This window comes from Parasteatoda tepidariorum, chromosome 10 (genome assembly GCF_982258835.1).
Source record: "Parasteatoda tepidariorum strain Cologne lab strain chromosome 10, Ptep-v5.0, whole genome shotgun sequence".
Lineage (NCBI taxonomy): Eukaryota > Metazoa > Arthropoda > Arachnida > Araneae > Theridiidae > Parasteatoda > Parasteatoda tepidariorum.
The window spans coordinates 11,139,577-11,165,261 of record NC_141764.1 but is presented as its reverse complement, the minus strand read 5'-3'; the positions used below and the strand labels follow the sequence as shown (position 1 = coordinate 11,165,261).

The 25,685-nt window shown below is 31.6% G+C and overlaps 1 protein-coding gene across 1 annotated transcript in view; it reads left to right on the top strand.

Moving 5' to 3' along the window:
- LOC110282386 (alkaline phosphatase, tissue-nonspecific isozyme) overlaps nt 1–25,685 on the top strand; it is a 57,575-nt gene that overhangs the window by 8,044 nt on the left and 23,846 nt on the right. Inside the window, exon 2 of the mRNA XM_087152620.1 lies at nt 24,447–24,673. Within this exon, the coding sequence (XP_087008746.1) occupies nt 24,447–24,673 (227 nt within the window). The remainder of the gene's footprint in view (nt 1–24,446; nt 24,674–25,685) is intronic.

Sequence of the window (25,685 nt, the reverse complement as noted above, 5' to 3'; positions counted from 1 at the left end):
CCCTCCCAGTTACAAAAATTGTGTTTTTTGGCTATTTTTTCAGGTGTAAATGAGAATGACCAATGTATTGACAATAGATAAACCTTATTTATCATTTTTATCACAAAATTATCTTATTTATTACATATTTATATACTTTTAGTGAATTCTATCATTTAATAACAACAAATGTCATACCTTTTATCATTATTAATGTATTATATTAATATATTATAATATTAATATATATTTATATTAAATATTTAATGAAAATAATTTAATTTAAGTAACAATAATTAATAACAATAGTTGTTTTTCAATATAAACTTATTTGGTTGATCTCTTCTTATAAACATAATATAAAATACTTCTTATAAAATTACAAATTCACTTTGTATTTTGATTGCATTCAAATGCTTCTGTAGATTGATTCGTTAACAAATGAGTGAAAATAAATAAGTAAGCAAGTAGCTTATCATAATATTTATGATTTCTTGATATTAAATTTAATTTGGATATATCAATTACCAATATGTTTTAATATTATATGAAACATAAATTTATCTATTTAAAAATGCAAAAATTTATATATTTAAAAATGCAAATTAAATATTTTTAAAATGTAATTGATATATCCTAATTAAATTTAAAATCAAGAAATCATAAATATTATGATAAGCTATTTGCTTACTTATTTGTGAACGAATCAATCTACAGAAGCATTTGAATGCAATTAAAATACAAAGTGATTTTGTAATTTTATAAAAAGTATTTTATATTAAGTTTATAAGAAGAGATCAACCAAATAAGTTTATATAGAAAAACAACTATTGTTATTAATTATTGTTACTTAAATTAAATTATTTTCGTTAAATATTTAATATAAATATATATTAATATTATAATATATTAATATACATTAATAATGATAAAAAGTATGACATTTGTTGTTATTAAATGATAGAATTCACTAAAAGTATATAAATATGTAATAAATAAAATAATTTTGTGATAAAAATGATAAATGAGGTTTATCTATTGTCGATACATTGGTCATTCTCATTTACACCTGAAAAAATAGCCAAAAAACCCAATTTTTGTAACTGGGCGGGGCTACCCGACACATCTTGAAAGGAGCTAAAAAAACATGTTTTTTTAAATTTCTATTTTTTTAAGTTAAACTATTCTTTTTTTGGTTTATTCTTTTTGCATTATTTAACTAGATGGTAAAACAATAGAAACATACAAAAATATTGATTATTACTCAATATTATACAGAAATATAAGCAAAACTCCTTAGGTGGGCGGGGCTACCCGGCTCTCCCCTACCTGAATATTTAAATAAGTATTACTAATATGTAATGAAACGAGCCACATTTATGGAAATCAGTTTTAAGAGTGTTTTGTTCTAAAATGTTGAGTTAATTTTTAATCAGAACTCCCTTTTTAAATTGAGTAAAAAAAATTTTACATTTGTTGATGGATTAAAGACATTTCTTTGATGAATTAAAGGTCTATCACTTTTCAAAATTATGAGTAAACATGATACATAACATTTCAACTATATTTTGTGTCAATCATAACTGGAAAATACTCAGTTTTTCTAATTTGAGGACTATAAGAATCCCTAAAATTCCCTACGTGCAAAATATTTAGTTAATTATGCAAACGATTATTATGAAATTTATATTATTTCGTAAAACCTACTTGAATTTTTTCCTATACCATGTTGGAATCGATGGACTAAAATAATTTTTTTCATACTTGGTAACACTTTCTGTAGAACAATTCTTTTAACCTCGCATATTTTATGGTATGGGCATTCTAACCATGCAAATTAGCCAGAAATGCGACGCGCTTCGACCGTCAAGCAAAAGCTTCTCACGTGAATACTCCAGCATATTCCAAATAAATAAGAAAAATGGAACAATTCTCCAAGTTACAACGAATTTAAACTGTAATTATCCCTTGTGAATATCTCAAAACTCCTTAAGCAAGCAGTCCACACACTTTACTCTCCACGGTTGCCTGCTTCCGTTATGGCACGCATTCTTACCGCGCCCCCTCCCAGAACATCGACATCTCATCTTTCGAATTCTTCACCTGCCACTTCGAGAGAAAAAAAATTGTTCTAAACCCTTTTATTTTTGTACAGAGATTAATGTTCCCATTCAATGAGCCAATTAAAATGTTGGATATTAAAAGCATGCCAAATAAATTGTGAGGGGGGGGGGGACATCCGTTGTAAATTAGAACAATCGAAAGTTCCACGCGAATGTAATATTTAGTACAACGGGTCCTTGACGGTCTCCCACGAAGAGTATTTAATCTTTCTCTTTGGCGATTGCTGGACGAGATAAATATAATGGATTGTAGCTACTATGCTTATTTGCAAGTATTTAGTCTCTGTTTTCTAATCTTTATTTATATTTTTATTGTGGATAAATATCTCAAATCAGAAAGAGGGATGGATAAAATGTATATATATCTATTCTTGTTTCGGAACACTTTCTTTTCGTCATGCAACAAAAGTTCTTTATTTTTTCTGATGAGAAAAGCCTAACGATGCGAGTAAAGTATGCTGTGATTTCGTTCTATTTTGTCAACGTGGTCGTTAAAAAATAATCAAACATTGATTCTGGCGGTGAGCACGAGGACAATGTTTGTTGTTTGAAAACGCACGCTTTGAATCATATTAGCACCACTTTGGAAGTTTGATTCGTTTGTTTATTATTTTATTTTTAATGGAAAACAATATTATTGCGATTTTTAAATACAAGTTCAAAAGGGGAGAAAACGTACAGCAATCCATAAGATTTTCATCAAATACTCTAATATCAAGGATTCTTAACCACTTCCTCTTATTTTACTTTAATTATCAATATAAATTTGAAATTATCTATACAAATCGAGCCCTATAATCTATTTGTTTTACACATATACTTTAAATACAAAGCATAAAATTAACGTAGTTGTTTAGTTTATGAAAAACAGTATAGTTAGCAATATCTTATATTAGATAGATAGATATTGTGGACACGACTATGAGCTATGTTATCAACGGATGCATTTTATGCCTACCTCAAATAATTTTATAAGCACCGTTGAACAGCCGACCCAATTTTTGGGGTTATGACTATTAATGTTCAACTCCGTACCCTTGTAATTTAACCCAATCCAGAAGACAAGGGAACTCCTGGATCAAGTATTGGGAAAAATTGCCTTCGTGCCGCATTTACCTTACAAGTTGAGGAAAATTTCCCACCGTTAGCCTGACGGCAAGGGGACTCTAACCCATGACCCCTGGGGATATTTTACGTCAGCACTGTGGTCGGTGCGAGCCGGTTCCTGAATTCGAATCTCAGCCATGACTGGGATCGAACCCGGGTCACTTTGTTGGGAGACGAGTCCTCTATCCCCTGAGCCTCCACGGCTCTACCTAAATTGATTAAAATATTTAAGTGAAATGCATTAGTGAAGTATCGAGAGCCGATTAATTTTCTCTCTATAAAAAAATTGTAAGGATCTCCTTCGACACTGTTTTGGGCCTTCAAGTTAAAAAAAAAACATTTTGTTTTCGTAGGTGGAAAAACTATGAAACTTGAAATTATTACATTGTGTAGGAATATGAACGAGAAGTAACATGGAATAAAAAAAACAGATAGATTCGATAATTAGTTCAAAGTTTATTCGAAACTTGTGGAAAAAAAACAAAAAAAAAACAAGAATGTTAGACATGTTTTTTTATGAACCTAACACGATCATCTTTTTTTTAAAAAATTTCAATTTGTTCGAAAGTTATTGCAATTGTAAGTTCCTTTCTTGCGAATTTTTTCACTTTTTTTCTTTCTTTTTGCTTTACATCGCATTTTGTTTCGTTAAAAAAAGCAACTGCGCAACTTGAAACTACGTAGCGTAGAAAAATGTAGAAGGAGAACAACTAACATTTGATAATTAGTTTGTGAACTATTATATGAAGTAAAAAAAAAATTATATGTAAGCCATTCTGCGGTCCGTAAAAATTCAATAACAACGTTGAAATTTGACGCGCCAAAAGATGATATTTTCCATTATGAACTTAATTTGTTCGAAATTCAATGCAATTTAAAGCTCCTTTTTCAGCAAATTTCTTCCCGCCTTTTAATACATAAAATAACAGCTATTTATTCATTCTAGTACAAAAATGTCATTCTTTGGCAATCATAAGCTCACGCGTGACTTGTAGAAATAAGAATGATAATAGAGTGAAAGTTAAGATGTCCGAGATCTAAACATTTGTATCGAAGTTTAAATGGTCCCCAAATATCTAACGAAATGTAGTACATGCTCTCCTTTTCATTGAAGTTTGAAATAAATATTATATGCTAAAATAAAAAAAGAAGAAAACATATTTTGAAAAGAAAAACGGACCGCAGAATTAAATTTTAAAACGTATTATTCTATTAACGCTTAAGAAACAGAATGTCATCAAAATAGAAATGATTACGGTTATTTAACCATATTAAACTATACGGTTATAAAGCAATGAAATTCCTTAGTCCTGGTTAGTTAATTGTACTAGGTGTACACGGTTGCAAAACCGTTAGTTTTGTTACCATGTTTTTTTTAACCGCTTTTGTTGTAAACTGTTTCAAATCTGTAAAGGTAAAGAAATTTTCTCAACCTTAGACTTTATGATTAATTGGATGGAAAGACTGCGGCCATTTATTTTATCATTATTTTAGAAAGAAATTTCTAACAATGCATTTTGAGTTGAGTATATTTTCGAAATCTACAGTCACTGATCAAATTATTAGATACACTCTAAGATTCTGTGTAAAATCTTAATTATCAGATGATACTATACAGTTTTATTGTTTTTACGCGGTTTGTATTTGTTTACGTTAGTGTATCAGTTGGTTAACATTGTAATACAATAAGTTAAAAATAAATACAAATAGGAAATATATAAAAATCTCCTGAATAAAAACCCATTACATGTATGTTTAAATATAAAAGTATTGCCTATAAACTCGTGCAAAGCATGTCATTAACACTACAGTGCGTCTAATAATTTGGTCTAATTATTATAATATGCTAATATAATACATGATATAACAAATATTCTTATTTATACAATATATCGTTCAATTTATCCAATCGTAGAATTTATATTACATATCGTCGAATTTATATTATATATCGTCGAATTTATATTACGTATCGTCGAATTTATATTATATATCGTCGAATTTATATTACATATCGTCGAATTTATATTACATATCGTCGAATTTATATTACATATCGTCGAATTTATATTATATATCGTCGAATTTATATTATATATCATCGAATTTATATTATATATCGTCGAATTTATATTATATATCGTCGAATTTATATTACATATCGTCGAATTTATATTACATATCGTCGAATTTATATTACATATCGTCGAATTTATATTATATATCGTCGAATTTATATTATATATCGTCGAATTTATATTATATATCGTCGAATTTAACCAATTGATGCACGAATGTAAACAAGTACAAACCGGTTTCAGTTGCGTAAAAACAATAAAGATGTATAGTATCCAGAGCCTGACTAAGGCAGGGGCATACGGGGCAGTTGCTACGGACCCCCACATCAGCTGGACCCCCCATATCAAATAGAAAATGTATTTTACATTTTCTTCTTTAATGAGCTTTTTTTTAAACAAAATATCAGTACAGTGTAAAATCCGTCAATTTTTCTTTAGCTTCTTCGTTAGTCTATATTTCGTAAATCCATGGCTTTGTAGGACACAATTCAGCTAAATTTCCGCAATCACAATGGAAAAATTTGGCCAATCCAAAGCCTGCATTTTTACGTCTCGCAAAATGCAATATGTTAACAAAAATAGAGGCTTTTGATTGGCTTAATTGTGCCATCGTCATTGCGAAAATTTAACTGAATTTCGCCCTAATATCAACAAGGATATGAATTTTTCCCAGCTGGATGACAAAGTTGACAAAATCAGAAAACTGCATTCGTGATGATGGACATTGAATTGTCAGAAAATCAATAAAATGGGCAGAGCAACATCTCATCTGCCATTGAAGAGAGGGGGGGGGGGACATTTTCATAACTGGACTCAGACGAGTGAATTTGATCAATAATGGCATTATTGGTATGTAATATTTACAAATAATAAGTCAAAACATACCATGCACAAAGTAGCCCCCAAGTGGGGCTACTTTGTGCAGCGATAGGAATTCAGTTTAATAATCATGTTTTTAGTAAAATATTGATATAAAATTGTTAAAAAAGTTAATTGTTGACATTTTAATAACAAAAACATCGAGATATGTAAAGATATTAGTTTGAAAATAATTTTCAGCGTTAAAAAACCACTTTTTATAAAGAATTTTTTCTTAAAAAGAATGTTTATTTCAAAACATTTGAGTTTAGACAAAAGGAAACCATATACATTTTTGAACATTGAAATGGATGAAATTTCAAAAATAATAATTATTTCATATTCATTAACATTTATAATATTGATAAATTTGAACATAATATGCTTGAATGAACACGACAGAACTTGCTCTTTTGTTTCTGTCAAAATCACATGATGTCCTATGAAATATATTTTTATGTGTTAAATCGTTTGATTAATTCATTAGAAAAATCTTTGTAGAAGAAAAATAATAGTTTACCAGCACGTTTCACGTGTTTCTTGTGAATTTTATAATAGATAGTATTTCTGTGGATTTTGTACTTCCGAGAAGCTTCTGCAATCGACATACCACCACCAACTGCTTGCAAACATTGTTGCAGCTTTTCTAAAGTGTAATCGCGGTAATTTCTCGTTTGAGGTATTTTTTTTTATAACGCGTGACAATTTTTCTGTTGAAAAAAAAACGCATGAAACTCTGCACAAAGTAGCCCCACAGTGCATTTTTTTTCATTGTCCGTTTATTTGTTATTAGTTTTAAAATTTTTTAACGCTAATATAATATAATTGTTTATTAATGTACAAATAAAAAATTTTGCACTTGCGACAATTGTTTTGTCAACGTCTTTGCATTTCACAGCTAAAGTTTCCACGCACACTTTTCGACGTCCGACGTTCTCGGAAAGTTGTTAACATTGGATAAACGAAACACTCTCTGAGATTGCTTTAAAATTCGAAAAAATGCTCGTAGTAATAGAGGAGACTTCTATCTTCAAATTACACCTTTTTTAACGGGGAAAAAAACATAATGATGAATAACAGCACTTGAAAAGTGACAAATTCGAATTTGTACAAAGTAGCCCCACTTGACGGTACCCAAATAAAGTTCGGTTCTTCATTACTGAAGGGAACCCCAAAGACGTTTTTGTCCCGGGCCCAATTAGGCTACGTCGGGCACTGATAGTATCCTCTGATAATAAAGATTTTACATAGAATCTTATAGTGCGTCTAATAAATTGGCAAGGAACTGAATGTTTAAAATAAAACGCTCGCTGTTTCAATAATTAGAAGATATCGTCTTTGTAATATTTATAAATTGTAAGTAATTTCCAATGAAATGTTTATAAATTGTGAGTAAGTTCCAATCACGCTATTTAAATAATCCTAAGTTGTTTCTTTCTTATGATAGTTAAGTATTTTTTCGTCTAGGAAAAATAAAAAGGCTAGACGGGAGAAAGTTAATGGTGTAATAATTCCTGTCTGAAAAAAAAATGGCTTCCATTTCAAGCGGAAATTATTAGCAATTGATTCTGGGTTACGTAATGGTTAGATAAAAAGGACGATTGTCTTTTCATTTGTGACGATGAATAACTAAAATGATACGTTTCAAGTATTTTGCATGCGAGGGCGGAAAAACGAAGAAATTGAACATTCTTTAATCTTTTTTGTTAACCAAGCGTTCCATGTTGACCTGGATTTTGCTTTTTTAGACAAGAAAGTTACTAATTCACGCGAACAAACATATTCTTCCGACATTTTTTGTGTGATTTATTTAACTTCGCGGGAATTTAGATTACTTTGTTTGGTACCGAATCGTTATTTGAATAATGTGTTCGCTGGGAGGCTTTTAATTAAAAATATTTTTTTTTTCACTTCAAGGTAATTTATATTTTTAAATTAGATTTATAAACTATAAAAACATTACGTTGTATAAACTATAAAAACATTACGTGTAGTATATGTTTTTATAGTTTATACAACGCAAGTATACTTTTTTAATAAAAATTGAACAAAAGGTGTTTCGTGATGAAATTTGTTTTTGGTAGGGAAAAAAACTGTGAGCATGAGGAAAAGGACAGTAATCCGATTCCTATCCCATGGGCCGCGGCTCATCAGTGGGCCACAGGCAACGTGGTATTGAGCCATTACTTGACTGCAATAAAGAGGCTTTAAAGTTGATTTTTTTTAATATCCGTCGTTGAACAGCCGACCCAGTTTTGGTTTTACGACTACTAATGTTCAACTCCGTAGCCCTGTCATTTTGAACCCAATCCAGAAGACAAAGAAACTCCTGGATCAGTACCCCCAGAGGTATAGATTTATTATGGGAACATGGAGGACTTTGCGACTCGGCAGATTTTAACGTGCATCGGTCACCATTTACTACACGGGAAGTCATCGACCGGCAGGGATCGAACTCTTGGACATGGGCCCAGCGCCCTACCAACCAGGCTATCCCGGCCCTCTTTTAAGTTGCGTAAGTAAAACATACCAGCGCCTCTGGTATGTTTTACTTAAAAGTCCTCCACAAAGACCATTTTCTCCCCAATACTTGATCCAGAAGTTCCCTTGTCTTCTGGATTGGTTTCAAAATAACAAGGCTCCGGAGTTGAACTTAGGTAGTCGTTAACTCGAAAGTCGGGTGGGCTGCTCAACGAAAATAAAATAAAATGCTTTTATACTATATTTTTTCTACTTTCGAATTTCATAACGAGCATTTTAATTATTACTTTTGACGTGTTTTATTTGTGCTGGGTTCGGCAATCAGTTATTTTTCAATCCTTTTTATTTTTTACAATTGTTGTTATGCTTTTCCACTTGGTATTGGAAATACTGTTATTTTTATGACGACGTGCTTGTTTTGAATTTTAATAATCATTTTTGACCCTTAGGTTATGTAATTTGTGCCGATTTAATCATCCGTTCAAGTTTTTTATTTTTCTTCCTGCAATAATTGCTTCGTTTTTTTTTTCTTCAGCGGTTGGGAAAATCTCGATATTTTTTATATAATATTATTTTATGAATTACGAGTTTCGAATTACTCATTTTATTAATCACTTTTAATATTTGCTTTTGTTGTGTGGATTTCATCGTCAATCTATTGTACAATCGTCTTTCTTTCTTTCCTTTCTTTTTTTTCAGCTGCTGTTGCTATTTATTTCCACATAGTTTTGTTTGCGAAAATCTCAATATTTTTAATATATTACAACACGCGAATTAATATATTACAATACGCACAATTCGAAAGTAGTTGAAAAAACTGTTTATTTTCTTAAATTTATGTTTCTTGCAAACTTGAAAAACAGCTTTAAGATTTAAGATTTTTAAAATAATTTACATTTATATAGCTCAATAAAATATTGATTTATTTTACATATAACACAACATTCCACAAACATTTAAGTTTATTTACTTTTAAAAACCTGTGTTATGTGATGTAATAAAGAAAACATTACTTTTTCCCCAACTTTATTTATTTTTATTTTTATGAAAAAAAATATAGTAGTATCAGTTTTTTATTTTTCCGGTTAGAATGAATTTTAATATTTAAAAGCATTTAAGTTTGAGAAAATGCATTACTTAGCTGACTGATAAAAGGAATGATGATTAGGCAATAATTACCACAATTGCAGTCTCACGTGTCTAAAGACTTGAACATGCGGCCCTACATGGCTGCTGTACAAGTGGCCCTTCACTCAACCTGCTGTACAAGTGGCCCTTCACTCAAAATGGTTGTGCATGTCCACCCCTATATTTTATTTTATAACCGTCTCTATCCCATGATCCGGATACCACTGAGGGTATTTTACGTCAGCATCATGGTGTCTGTCCGAGCCAGGTGCTAACCCAATTTTTTGGGTTTATGACCTCTAATGTTCAACTACATAGTCTTGTAATTCTGAACCCAATCCAAAAGACAAGAACTCCTGGATCAAAATTGGGAGAATTTTTACGACAAGGGGACTTTAACCAATGATTCGTCTACCACTGAAGATATTTAACGTCAGCACAGTGGTCTGGGAAAACCGGATGAGGAGTTCGTATATACCAGCCATCGTTGAGATTCGAACCCGGGTCACTTCAATGGAAGACGAACGCTCTATCCTCTGAGCCATCACGGCTATGCACTCCTGTATCAAACTAAAATAGAAAATAATCGAACGGTTCTGTCTTCTCTTTTGCGAGTTGTTTACCTTTACGGAAAAATCGAGGTATTTTTCAATGGTCTAAAGGAGGTTGTTATTTAAATACGTCATTAGGTTGAAAAGGGTGCAAATTAATACCTCAAAATTTACCTCACATTTACCTCCAGAGATATATACATCCATCAACCTGAGATATTTCATCTTACATCTGTGGAGAGGTATATATTTACTACTTTAAGGTGTTACGTTTTCAACCATAGGTTATTACTTATCAACCAGAAGTATACTTTTTTGCACATGTAGAAGTATTTATTCAATAACCTATGGTGTTTCATTTAACACTTAGGGTTATTTTTGATTTACCTCAAGTGTATTTCTTGACAGTTGGAAAGGTAATTTTTTAAGGTTTTTTATGTTCTACCTCAGGTTATTATATTTCAACCTCAAGTATAAATTTTCATGCTTGTAGTGATATTTTTTTAAAATCAAATTAAGGTGCTTCAGTTTATACATCAAGTTATTATAGATCAACCTCAAGTGTATTTTTCGACGGTTGGATTTTTTTTTTCTATGAAAGTGAGGTGTTCGATGATCTAACTTCAGGATTATTATTTGTAATTTGGTTTGGGGTCTATCGCAAGTCTTGGGCCTTTGACATGTGCCTTTGGGAGATAAATTTTTTAGGAAAATTACATCTTTCGAAGATTTAAAGTTTCAATGGGAGAAGCGTAGTTGGAACTCTAGTGCATTGCTTTTTATTGCAATTGCTAATTTTTCAGCTTGAATATGTTTTATTGTAAATTATTTAGTTTGTAATTACATAAATTATTTGATTATGAAAAGCTTTTTTCATCGTTGTGTTAAACCGTCAGTGTAAATTTCAGTTAAAACTATTCGAATATTAAAGTCCTTTCTAAATAATTTCATCATACCAGTGATTAAGGAAATGTTTCAAATTTGAATAAAATAAGGCGTGTTTTTATCTTGAAAGGATTGGATTCATTTTAGTACAATTTAATTTCATATTACTTACGGTGTAAGTAATAATCTTTTTCTTTTTTTCAGTCGTAACGACATTCATCGTATTCATCACGAACACATTAAATATTATATTTCTGTGTATTACGGAATTGTTACGGAATGGGTTTTTATTCAGGAGATTTTTTATATACTTCCTATTTGTATTTATTTTAAACGTATTGCATTACAATGTTAACCAATTGATACACGAACGTAAACAAGTGCAAACTGGTTTCAGTTAAGTAAAAACAATAAAGCTGTATGTATCACGTGATAATTAATATTTTACTTAGAATCTTACAGTGCGTCTAATAATTTGGCCAGATACTGTAGAAACTTCCATAACACTGAAAGTCAATAACCCTAAAGATACACGACATTGAATACTTCCTAAAAACTATTCTTTTCGATTTTTAATACCACTTTTTATTTTAAAAAAAATAGAATGATTCATGAAAAGTGTCACCCATTATTCAGATTTTGGAATTTCAGGAAACATCTATATCATTTATGCTACATTATGCATTCACTTTCAAGAGAAATATCGAATAGAATAAAATGATTAATGCGATAACATCGAGATGTTCTGGTTCAGCAAGTTCTCCCGCTGTCACCACCAATCTCACACACCTAAACAACACTTTTGGTGCGCACTTGCCCCTATCGTTTGCCAAGTCATAGAACAATATCTGCTAAATCGTTTCTATCTTTCCTAATCTGGGCTATTGACACCACTTTCACGTTCGATGGAACAAAGTGGAACGGGTCCCATCCGATGCAACATGTGACCTTCACATTCTTGTTGACCTTTCATTAAATGTTAAAAGATCAAAGATTCGATTCACTTTCTAATGATCTAGAATCACGCAACCCTTCTTTGCTCGTAACGGTATTTAAATAAAGATGTTCGAGTCGATCTTTAAAAAAACATCAGTTGGAGGCAAGACCTGTCAAGCTATGTTTCCATTCAGAACCCTTAAGCGCTGTTAGAAATTCTCCGGTAAAATGGTTAAATGACAATTTATTTAATTGTTATTTTACCATTTTCAAACAAAACAGTCAAATAACCGTAAATAAGATGGTATTCAAACTGTTAACTGTGAGAAAAATCGTTAATTAACTGATTTTACCTAATGCCGTTAAACAGCCAGAATTTTATAGCCCTACCTAATAAAGCTACTTAGTTCCTTGCTGTTGGGTACATATTATAGCCGAGATGGCTAATCTGTCAATCTCATGACCGATAGAACAGGGCCAGTGTCGATATTTCCTCCATTCCTTTCAACAATGAAGAGTTTGCAGTACCTGCACTCCCCAATTTGTGATCTGGTCTAGGAGTGTACAATACTCTGATTTACGCATAGATGGCAGCACTATAAAGCTACTAAACTATCACCAAGTCAAATTAAATTTCCTTTTTCTGGTTTTGAAACTATGCTAGTAGTAAATGGTTTAAAAACGGTCAAGTTTTATATTCGTGTGTTTTTTTTTTTTAACCATACTAGTTGTAAACTGTTTCAAAACCGTAAAGATAAAAAAAAGTTCTTTGATGTAAACTTTACGGTTAATTGCATGTACAGACTGCTGCCGTTTATTTTACCATAATTTCAGAAGGAAAATTCTAACAGTGTGTTTATAGTATTTACACTTGGATGCTCCACCCCCTGCTCGCTCCGATCACCAAACCCCGTAGTTGATTCTCATTCCTCATTTCCTCTTAGACATCAATATTTTCATAAAAACACAGAACGTTTTGGTTTCAAAATATACAATTATTGTAGTAAGAACATTTTGTTAATGGTAATGAAATAGTCAATTACCTAAATTCGAAAAATTATCATCTGTACTGCCAAAAACCTGGTGAATACAGGATTATGAGATTCAATAAGAATAAATTTACTCGTTGAAGAATTTTACAACAATTCAAATAGGAAACTGTTTTTAATGTTATTCATAAAGTGTTTTTTTTTCTTTTTCAAAAATTTCACTATGATCACTATGTTAAGATTTATATCTGGTATCATATAATCTCTCTCTTTTGCTACTTTTAATTGACATTTACTAGAGCGTGAATTATATAAAATAGAGATCTCGAGAGAGAAAAAAAGAATTCTGCGAAAATAGATAAATAGTCGATATTTAAGTAGGAAAGAAAAACACTTAAATTTGCAATAGTTTAAGAACAAATAGGAATTTCGATAGAAACTCTCTTTAAATTATAATACGAAATGGTCATATCATCACGTCAAATTTCGATGACCAAAATCTTTCTTTATATAACAGTTATTTAGGTCAAAATTTAAGTTTAACAGTTGTTAATTCATCAACTAACTATCGAATCGTAAATTTTTTTATTCTATTGAACTTTGTACATTTTTCTACACAACTTCTGAACTGCAGGTTTCTATGTCTGATAGATTTGCAGCAAACCAAAATGTAACTAATAACATCTTGAAGAACGGCGCGTATGGCATTTTTTTCCAACAAGATTAACAGTTAATAGTTCTCAAACAAATTATCCAATGTTAATTTAGTTTTTATTCCATCTTAATTAATTCATCTCTTTACATCACATTCCATCGTAATTAATTAATTTATTTCCATCATATTCCATCGTAATTAATTCATTTATTTTCATCACATTCCATCGTAATCAATTCATTTCTTTCCATCATATTCCATCGCAATTAATTCATTTCTTTCCCTCATATTCCTTCGTAATTAATTCATTTCTAAAATGTGCAGTTTTGTATGCAGCAAAACAAAATGTAACAATAAGTTGAAAACCCGAAACAGCAGTGGCGGCGCCCCTTATGATTTTTTTTTATACTAAGAGAAAATTCTCTACATTATCAGGGGTCTGTCCAGACATTTTGTGAAAGGTCCGTTTGTCGTGAAATTGTATAAAAATTACTCACATTCTTTCAACCAGGGTCCGCTTTTACAAATTTGTGCAAATAGGGTCCGTTTTTGCAAAAAAAAAAAAAAATTCAAGGAGTTTTTAAATTGTAAAGACATACAAGATTGTGCTCAACACTGTAAAATTATAATTAAAAAAATTAAATTTTAAAAAATAAACAACCATTGCTGCTTCTAAATGAGAGATGTAACATACAAATATTTGGTATTTAGCCTATATTGCTGAACGCAGAATATTCATTTCGGACGAATAATGGAAGAAGCGTCTGCCGAAGACAAAACTTAATTCGTTTACATCCATCTTTCTTGTTTTCTGCCCTGGAGAGGGTTTATTCGATTAACAAAACAATAACGAAGATAAACAATTTTGTGAAGGGTCCGATTAAAGCAAAAATCATTTTGTGAAGGGTCCGATTATAAGATATATTATTTTGTGAAGGGTCCGTTTTTATGAAAATATATTTTGTGAAGGGTCCGTTTACGGACCCAAATTTCTTCTAAACAGACCCCTGATTATTAAACTTATTATTAAAAATGTTAAACTTGCTCACTTTTACATCTTTGTAAGAGCAAGAATGTCTATAAATCTTGGATTTTTCTTTTATTTTCACATTTATTTATTGAAAGTAATTTGATTTAGGGAAGAAGGGATGTACGTTATTATGAAGTTTTCAAAAAAATTATTTTTATTAAATTTGACAAAATCAAAAAAAAAAAAAAAACCCAGACATATAAAAATACTTTATATTAACCACGCATACACTTACGTTCCAATATTTGATGTATATAGTCATATGCCTTCCTTTCTTAGTAATGCAGCAGCACAACACAACACATTCATAATCAAGAAACATGAAGTTCGGTCATTTGATCGGCTATAGAAATCGGTATATAGTAAGCTCTGGTATGTTTAGTGTTATGGAGAAAACATAAGAAGATAAATAACATAAGGGTAGACCAGAGAAAACAAAAATTGGAATTTAGTGTTGAAGTATGAAGCAGCCCATATGACATGCTGCATGCAATAAAAAAATCTATAAGTTGAAGAACCTGGTTATGTTTCGAGAGACACAATTTTTAGCCACTTAAAAAAATAACATAAAAAAAGAAAGGAACAAAAAAAAGAAAACCACAAATAACTGTTATGACATCTGTCATTGTTCAAGAAGAAGAAAATAAAGTCGGCCTGCATCATTTTCTGCCACAATTACCTTTGCTTCACTCTATGATTGTCTAAAATGTTTCGCATTTTTCTCGCCAAATTTCAGGCCTCTTTAGAGACAAATTGTCCGGGAAATATTAAATTACTGATCTTTGACAGTAAGTGAAGTCTCCATCGTGTTCCCCTTGTTATTAAATTATTGCTTTTCAAAAATTTCATGCACGATCCACGCCAAAATGGATTTTAAAAAGTCAATTTCTCCGCCCCCTGAAACGTTTTACAACGCCTGAATTATTAGACAAAAGTTTTTTTTTCTTTCTTTCAAGTTGTAAAAGGAGAAAAAAAATAGAAAGATTTTATTACATAATTATGACGAATATATTATTATGTTGTAATTTTATTGACAAATTAACGAACCAACTTCGCAAAAACAATAAAAAAAAATCTTGCAATTCACTTGATCGTGCTAAAATTATTTTCGTGAATTGCAAACGCCGAGAGGAAAATTGTTACATTTCTTTTTAATTTGTTTAAACCTTTTATATTATTCGAAGGAAAATTTTGTTTACTACATTTTATTTTGAAATCGGGAAGTTTCTTCAAAGAAAAATGCGTGTTTAGGTTTAGGTCTCATTGAAATATTTTCAAAATCAGAATCATTGCTTTGAAAATCAAATTTGAAAAAAAAAATTATTATTATTTGCACAGATCTTATATTGTAAACTGGTAATCTTGACTTCCAAATGCTTAATTTGTTTTGCGAAAGGTTCAAATCCATTTTTTTTTGGTTCATTAATACTTCATCTGTTTTAATCAATTTTGACGCTTAATGTTGCGTGTAGCATTGTAACGTTCCTTCTTTATTGTGGCTTATTAAATTTAAAAAGAAAAATGTTTTATATTCTTTCTTATACACGTGAAAACAAAATGGTATCTCTTTTTTAGAGAGGGAAAATTCAAAACACATTGGAAAAATATTTGTAAATAAACAGAAGAAAATATTTATATTCTTATTAGAGTTAAAACCTAATGCCTGAGAAATAGTTTTACTAAATTTAATGTAACATGAAAGGCCTATTTTAAACTTTACTTTCCGTGGTTTTAAGAATCATATAACTTCAAACATTAAAATAAGCCAAAAGTATACATAAGCTCATAATTTAATATAATTTAATTTTTGCAAAAAAAAGTTTTCTGACAACAGTTTTTCTCGAGCAATTTTAAGTTTTAATAGAAATCATTATTTAGAAACTAAAAAACGCAAAACAAAGAATGCTTACGGAAACGATGATACCCCAATGAGGTGGTGCACCATCGTGTTGCGAAAAGACACGTGGCTGAAGATCTTCTAGTTGTGAAAATACGAAGGTATATGTGGGTATCATCGTTCGTAGTTCTTTGAATGACCATTTTCCAGGAAGATGGATTGGGCGAGGAGGTCCAATTCCTTGGCCACCCAGATCACCTGATATAACGCCGCTGGACTTTTTCTTTGGGGATTTATAAAGGACAATGTTTACAGGAGGATCGTGTCGAACATTGATGTCCTAAAAGCCAGAATTACAACCACAATAGCCTCTGTGGATGCCGACATGCTTGCCGCTACCTGGCGTGAAATTGACTATCGACTTGATATTCTCCGTGTGGCGAAGGGGGCACACGTGCAAGTTTACTGACAAGGGTCATGAAACTTTCTGACTCTATCTAGCCACTTATGTTATTAATTTTAATCTATCCTTATTATTTTATGAGTTATTAAACATCAAAATGGGTCCGGGACTTTATAAACACTCTGTATTTCTAAATCTATATAATTTGGAGAACAACAATAAAGAATCATCCGAATTACTTGAAATAATATCATTTATGCTGATTATTAATAAATTTTTATCGTTTTCTTGGTAAGTATTTTTTTATCTTAAATGATAAATTTCAACTAGAATTCAGCTATTCTGTTTTTAAGTTACATACTGAAATTCCTATCGAAATCTTGCAATTATGAAATTTTGTTGTGTGGTATGTTATCTAAAAGTAATGAAGGGATAATCTATGTATATACATATTATTTGACAATAAAGTTTTCAAACGAAGAACATGTCATTTTGGAATTCTCCGGATTTATAAATAAGGTAAATGTTATGATTTTTATAATAAAAAATATTACTTGTAAATAATTTTTTTTTTTATTTGATGATAATTTTCTATCTATAGAAAGGTTTTCTACGTTTCTGAATTAAAAAAAAGCATGAAAGTTTTTTATTTTAGTGTGAAGAATTTTTATAATTGTTTTTTTGTTTCGTAAGCATTCTTTATTTCACATTTTTTAGTTTCTAAAGAATGATTTTCACTGAAGCTTAAAATTTTCCGATAAAAATTGTTGTCAAAAAGCTTTTTTTGCAAAATTAAATTATATAAAATTATGAGCTTATGTATACTTTTTGCTTATTTTAAAGTTTGAAGTAATATGATTCTTAAAACGATGGAATGTAAAGTTCAAATAGGCTTTTCATATTACAACATTAAAATTAACAAAACGATTTCTCAGGTTTTAACTCTAATAAGAAGATACGTATTTTTTTTCCTTTTTATTTACAAATATTTTTCCGATGTGTTTTGAATGTTCCTTCTCTAAAAAAAGAGACATCATTTTTTTCCCGTTTGCATAAGAAAGAATATCAAACATTTTTCTTTTTTAAGCCACAATAAAGAAGGAACGTTACAATGCTACACGCTACCTTAAAGACGGTTCCAGAGTAACTGAATGACTGATCATATAGAAATCACAGGTATTCATCTCATACAACAACGTCCCTTATAGTTCATTGCGATCGCAAATTGGGTATACAATAGCCTACGTCACAGGTCCTGTTATTCCTACTAAATTTAACTATAGTAAACAGCATTTTCTGCGAACCTGATTTCTAGCAACAAGTAAACATTAAATGAAGTGTGTTGTTATAAGTCGTTACTGGGCAGGTTGGAATTGTATTTATCTAGTTCCTTTTGAAATAATTTATTTTGTCACTTTATCTAAGTTTATGAATTTAGTAAACATATTTAGAACTCAGCTTATTAATTAAACTAAAAGGTAAATGCTATTCCTAGTAAAATTTTCGAAGTGGAAGTAGTTGTGTTTTTTTTCATATTATACCCAATTGGGTATACTATAGCCTACGTCACAGGTTGTGTTATTCCTACTAAATTTAACCCATGAACGGCATTTTCTGCGAGCCTAACTTCAAGCCACAAATAAACAAACGAAGTGTTTGATCGTTTAAATAGCTGCTCGCCAGATTTTATTGCATTATAAAGAAAAGTAATTGATATTCGATTTTTGATTAATAATTGATTTATGTGGATAGTGGCATTTATGTGGATAGTGGCATAGAATTTAGCATTGCGTCATGGTAAATGTTATTCCTACTAAGTGGAAATAGTTGTGTTTTTTTTATATTATACCCAATTGAGGATACAAAAATTTTTATAGAAAACCTTTATGACTTTTATTAATTTTATGCTGATGACAACCAAATCAATATGTAAATGAACGTGGAAAAAACTGGATCCTACCACGTGATTTTACGGCCAATAAAAACGCACGAACAACAATGGAAAACTGTGACATCATAATTATATATAGTGAGACATATTGCTTGTACACGAATTCTCACTTTTCTTACGTTTAGATTCCACAGAAGGCGGCTAAGTAATGTGAAGTAAAAAATATGTTGTCACTTATTAGCAATTAGTTAAGCTTTGGGATTTCAAATGGACCACCAACGTCGATGAACTGTCATAACAATGAAAAAGAAAACATAATTGTACGTTCTTTAACATCGGCACCGTATGTATAAACGTTTTTTAAATGTAACTTTTATTCGTGTTACCTGGGAAAGATGCTATTAGTAGTTTTTTCATTTTTTTTTTCATTTTTTTTTCTAAGCACAATGAAACGTGGAAGCTGTCATTGTAACATGTTTTGAAATCATCTCTTGAAAACTGTAGAAGCCTGTGAATTTTAAAACTGAATGTCAGTTTTTTTAAAATTTAATATATTGTTCCCATTCTTTGGATTCTAAAACTATTATTTTGTTGTTGTTATTGTTGCTGTTCCTCTTAATCTGACATGTGTCAGATCAGCTCCAAGACTCCACTGATCGCAAGAAAATCAGCAACAAAAAGTGGTGTAAGATCTACCTCAGAAAATTCAAAGCAAATTAAAATATGCTCGGCGAAGCTGGTTGAACACAGAATATTTTGCAAGTAGGGAAGATCTTTCCGCCTCCCTCAAAAGTAAGGCACTTAAAATAGCCACTTGCAAATCAGCTCAATAAAGTCTAGGTTCTTCGGTTGCATTTTATAGTTATTTATCTTGATTAACTCTCTAGGGTTCCCCGCATTCCAGCTTCTAGTGCAAAGAATTTCACATGATTTAGATTGGAAGAACTGTGGTGGCTCCGTGTTATAGAGTATAAAACGTTCGCCTTCAGATGAGGGGCACCGGGTACGACCTAGCCATGGCCAGTTGATTCGAATTCCGCACCCGGTTCGCACTGACCACGGCGCTGACGAAAAATATCTTCAGTTGTAGACGGATCATGATTTAGAGTCCCCCTTCCCGTCAGGCTAACCGTGAGAGATTTTCGGGGTTTTCCTCTCCTTGTAACGCATATGCAGGTTAGTTTCATCAAAAAGTCCTCCACGAAGGCAAATATCTCCCAATTCTTGATCCAGGAGTTCCCTTTTCTTTCTTGATTGGGTTTAAAATGACAACGGTATGGAGTTTAACATCAGTAGTCGTAAAGCCGAAAATGGGTAGCCGACGGTTATAAAATAAATAAAAAATTTAGATTGGAAATATATCAATGTAGAAAATACCGGATAATGACCCTCGTACACTTAAAACTCATCAGTGTAAGTAATACCCGGCAAGCTTATACCGGAAAGTGACATTTTACCTTAAATCAAACATCAGGGATGAGAATACGATGCATATCTCAAGTTTCTAAACCTACAAAAGAAAGGCAGCAATCAAAGCCTCATCTGCCTCATAGGGATGCAGCTTGGAATTGAAAGAGCAGCGTTGCACGCTTGTAATCTTGCGTCCCGTTTGCTCATAATGCGTCCTATACACATATAAAATCTTTATTTTAGTAGCAATAAAGATGAATGCATGGCAAACAGATTTATATTTCTCAATACCAGCATTAAATTAAGAAGCCTATTAACGTACAGATAATAAAGATATCACTATGACGTTTCAATTTAACAACAAAGCATTTGACAGAAAGAAAAAAAAAAGAGTGGCGTGTATCTATAAAAAAAAAGTTTCAAAACTTTTATTGATATTCTTGGTACAAAGTTCAATGAACCGCATCCCTTTGCAATTTAATGATTGGAAACAATGAGGGGTGTCATGGCAGGAGCACGCAAAACCTTCGTCTTGAGGTAGATTTGAGGTCTTTATTTAACTATTTATTTTTTTTAATGAAATCATTCTTTTGAGGTAATAAAGAAAGTATTTTTTTTCGCATTACCGATTCAAATGCTTCTTTGATTTTTTTTTGGAGGAATTTGTTTTACGCTTCCTGAATCGATTAAATGGTCATTAAAGCTCTTCCCCGGCTGACTAAAACCTGCATAATGAGCTGATTATAGCGAAATAATAGTGAAGTAAAGAGTTGAAAAGAAAGATATCTCTTTTTTTTTTTTTAACAATATGTGAACAATAATATTTGCGGAGACTTTATATCCCATTTTAAGAATACTATAATTTTTTTTATGCAATTAAGTTTTATGTCAGATTGCATCATTTTTCTTTCTCTTTTTTTTCGTTTTATACAAATACTTTTTCTGTTGATAGCATCATTGTAATTATCACAGGAAACATGCATACTTAAAACGACAACTTCATTTTAGGATTGTGGAATTTTTATTTATGAAATATTTTAAAAACAATCCTGCCCTGTTACTTCATTGCTAAATTATCCCGTATTCAATAACGAGTTATTGTTACTGTTATTACGATTATTCAAGGTTATTTACAAGCAATATAAATAACCTTGTATAAATAAACCCTTACAAGTTAATTAAAAAATTAATGTGTAGAAAGTTTAAAAATCTTTAATATATAAATTATAAGTATAATAAAAATACTTGTTTATTACTGTTTGCTCTTGTTGCAAGTCGGGCACCATCATACGTTAGTGTTAGCATATTCTTTGAGCAGCGAGATTAAGTTCGTTATACAAATAAAATTTCCAAGTTTGTATATTGTTAACAAGGTAAGACGTGTTTTATAACAATTATTTTTTTCAAATGACGATTCTTACGTCTTGAAATGAGAGTTCTTCAAATGACGGTTCTCACGTCTTGAAATGAGAATTCTTAAAATGACGATTCTCACGTCTTGAAATGAGAGTTCTTCAAATGACGATTCTCACGTCTTGAAATGAGAATTCTTCAAATGACGATTCTCACGTCTTGAAATGAGAATTCTTCAAATGACGATTCTCACGTCTTGAAATGAGAATTCTTCAAATGACGATTCTCACGTCTTGTAATGAGAGTTCTTCAAATGACGATTCTCACGTCTTGAAATGAGAATTCTTCAAATGACGATTCTCACGTCTTGAAATGAGAGTTCTTCAAATGACGATTCTCACGTCTTGAAATGAGAATTCTTCAAATGACGATTCTCACGTCTTGAAATGAGAATTCTTCAAATGACGATTCTCACGTCTTGAAATGAGAATTCTTCAAATGACGATTCTCACGTCTTGAAATGAGAATTCTTCAAATGACGATTCTCACGTCTTGAAATGAGAATTCTTCAAATGACGATTCTCACGTCTTGAAATGAGAGTTCTTCAAATGACGGTTCTCACGTCTTGAAATGAGAATTCTTCAAATGACGGTTCTCACGTCTTGAAATGAGAATTCTTCAAATGACGATTCTCACGTCTTGAAATGAGAATTCTTCAAATGACGATTCTCACGTCTTGAAATGAGAATTCTTCAAATGACGATTCTCACGTCTTGAAATGAGAATCCTTCAAATGACGATTCTCACGTCTTGAAATGAGAATTCTTCAAATGACGATTCTCACGTCTTGAAATGAGAGTTCTTCAAATGACGGTTCTCACGTCTTGAAATGAGAATTCTTCAAATGACGATTCTCACGTCTTGAAATGAGAGTTCTTCAAATGACGATTCTCACGTCTTGAAATGAGAATTCTTCAAATGACGATTCTCACGTCTTGAAATGAGAATTCTTCAAATGACGATTCTCACGTCTTGAAATGAGAATTCTTCAAATAACGATTCTCACGTCTTGAAATGAGAATTCTTCAAATGACGATTCTCACGTCTTGAAATGAGAATTCTTCAAATGACGATTCTCACGCCTTGAAATGACAGTTCTTCAAATGACGATTCTTACGTCTTGAAATGAGAGTTCTTCAAATGACGATTCTTACGTTTTGAAATGACAGCTCTTCAAATGACGATTCTTATAACGATTGTTCTTTTAAACACAAATAATAAATCGGGTAACAAATACCCGTATACAAGAAATGCTACTCAAGAGAGTCTCAAAACACAATGACGACGTTGGCTTCAAAACACACCGAAAACGGTAACCCGGAAGTATAGGCAGTCAAGAGTTTGCAGCGCTCCCTAGTGCCGAAAACGCCATCTATAGGTTTTAACAAAATGATTTATTTCATCCTATCGTTGATTGACTGAATATGAATAATAACAAGCTTCCTAAAATCAGAAGAAATTAAGAAAGCTTCCGGTGTATCCCTCCGCTTATGTTAGGCTTACGAGGCGATATGTGAACAGGCTTAATATTCCAGGAAGTTTTATCATTGGGATTTATGTTTAAATTTGCGCGTCATTTTAACATTCATAAGAATTTTCTGGAGTTTATAAATTCTAACAGGACACGAGCCTAAATCAAATTGAACAAAATTAATATCACAGCATAAATGAAGTTCAAGGTTAGCCATGTTTTGAGTGTTATCCCTTATTTGGCTATATTTGTGTAATACAGCATCATTTTGCTATTGTTTGAGTAGCATCATAGTAAGCTTCCGCAGTCTTCATTTGTTGCTGCTTGTTTCGTTGAAAGTCAAATTGAAAGAGTGTTACATTCAAAACACTACGAGTATAATAATATTGAGCAGTATATTTTTTCAACCTTAGGCATAAAAAACAGTAGAAAGTAGTATTTCGAAAATCTTACGGTGCATTTTAAAACCCTAGCGCCATCTGTGCTTAGCTTTACACTGTCTGGCAGGAATAGCCTGATCGGTTGGACCCATGTCAAAGAGTTCATGGGTTCCCAGTCGGCCATGGGTTCCATCCCAGCCGGCCGAAGACTCCCCGTGTAGTAAATGGTGACTGATGCACGTTAAATTTGTCTAGTCACAAAGTGCTCCATTATCCCATAACAAATCAATACCTCTGATCCAGGAGTTTCCTTCTCTTCTCGATTGGGTTCAAAATTTCATGGCTACGGAGTTGAACATTAGTAGTCGTAAACCCACAAAATTGGGTCGGCTGTTCAACGACAGTGATAAAATTAAATAAAACCATTTATATTTAGAGCGCTTGCCTTCCAATGAGGTGAACCGCGTTCGAATCCCAGTGATGCCTGGTCGACGCAAATCCGCATCCGGTATGCCCCGACCAAAGTGCTGACATGAAATATCCTCAATGGTAGGCTGATCATGGGTTAGAGTCCCTTTGGCGTCGGGCTAACCGCGGGAGGGGGTTCTCGTGGTCTTCCTATCCATATAACGCAAATGCGGGTTAGTTCCATGGAAAAGTCCTCCACAAAGGAAAATTTCTCCCAATACTTGATCCAGTAGTTTCCTTGTCTTCTGGATTGGGTTCAAAATGACAAGGCTACGGAGTTGAACGTTAGTAGTCGTAAACCCAAAAAAATTGGCTCGGCCGTTCAACGACGGTTATAAAACCATCTATATTGATTTTGTTGTTATTTTGCAGAGGAATCTCCTACTTTCTGGTTCGAGATGGGACAAGCAGATCTCCAGGATTCTCTGAGGATCTATCCGAATATGAGGGTGGCCAAGAATATAATCATCTTTGTGGGAGATGGTATGGGAGTGAGTACCGTCATGGCCTCCAGGGTGTTTCAGGGTCAGAAAGAAGATCGTCCAGGGGAAGATAGTCAACTGAGCTTTGAAAAATTCCCCTACGTGGCCCTCTCAAAAGTAAGAAAATGAATATTCAAATTCGATAAAATGCATTTCCGAATGTCTTCTTTTTTTTAATCGTATTCTTTTTGCTTGTGATGAACAAAGTATTGTAATAGATATTCATATACAGTGTACTCTCGTTATATCGAACTTCGATAACTCGAAAGCCTTGTTATGTCAAAAATATATTTTTCCTCATGGCATTATGTATCCACCTAACGTTAGTTTGAATTCCTATGTCGAAGGTTTTATTCTCAAAACTTTTCTATGTCACTTTTTTTAAATATAAAATTAATTTTTTCGGAAAAAATCACAATATAAGCTCTTTTTAAACTAATTCTTTTCTATTTAATGCATTATTGTTTCCTCTTACTTTTAAAAGTAAAATTATCATTGTTGTAGTTAGACTTATAGTCAACTATCATTCCATTCATATTTAATAGTAATTATTCTTATGTTTCTTGATTCTACTTTTTAGAGTATTTTAAAATATATATATTTTTTTGTTTAACTTTTTAGAACATATTTAGTTCTGAATTTTATCTCGAAAACTCGCTATCTCGAAATTTTTTTAGCGTCCCTTCAACTTTGAGATATCGAGAGTATTTTGTATTTAACTTTCTTAATCTAAATTGATGTGGATCAGTTGCTCGGCAACAGTCCAGGAACTTTCTGGTTTCTAATGTTTTAAATGCATTTTAATTATTTATTCTTGTTGCTATTGTCAACCAAATGGGTTGTAGCAAAAGTAAGACTAAAACAAAACTTGGGAAAGCAAATCAGGATTCAAGATTTTTTTTTAAACTGCCGTAATGCGGACAGTAATCTCTAACCAGACCTAATGAAATGTGCCTTAAAATCTAAAAGTTATTTAATGCGAAAAAAATCCTTAATCTGATCACACACATTAGATATCAAAAGTTAAAAATATATGTTAAATGTTGGAACAATACTTCATGAACTGTGCAACTTTGTACAAACTACAACAAATCCTTCTATTAATAAAGCACACTTTATCCTTGATTGT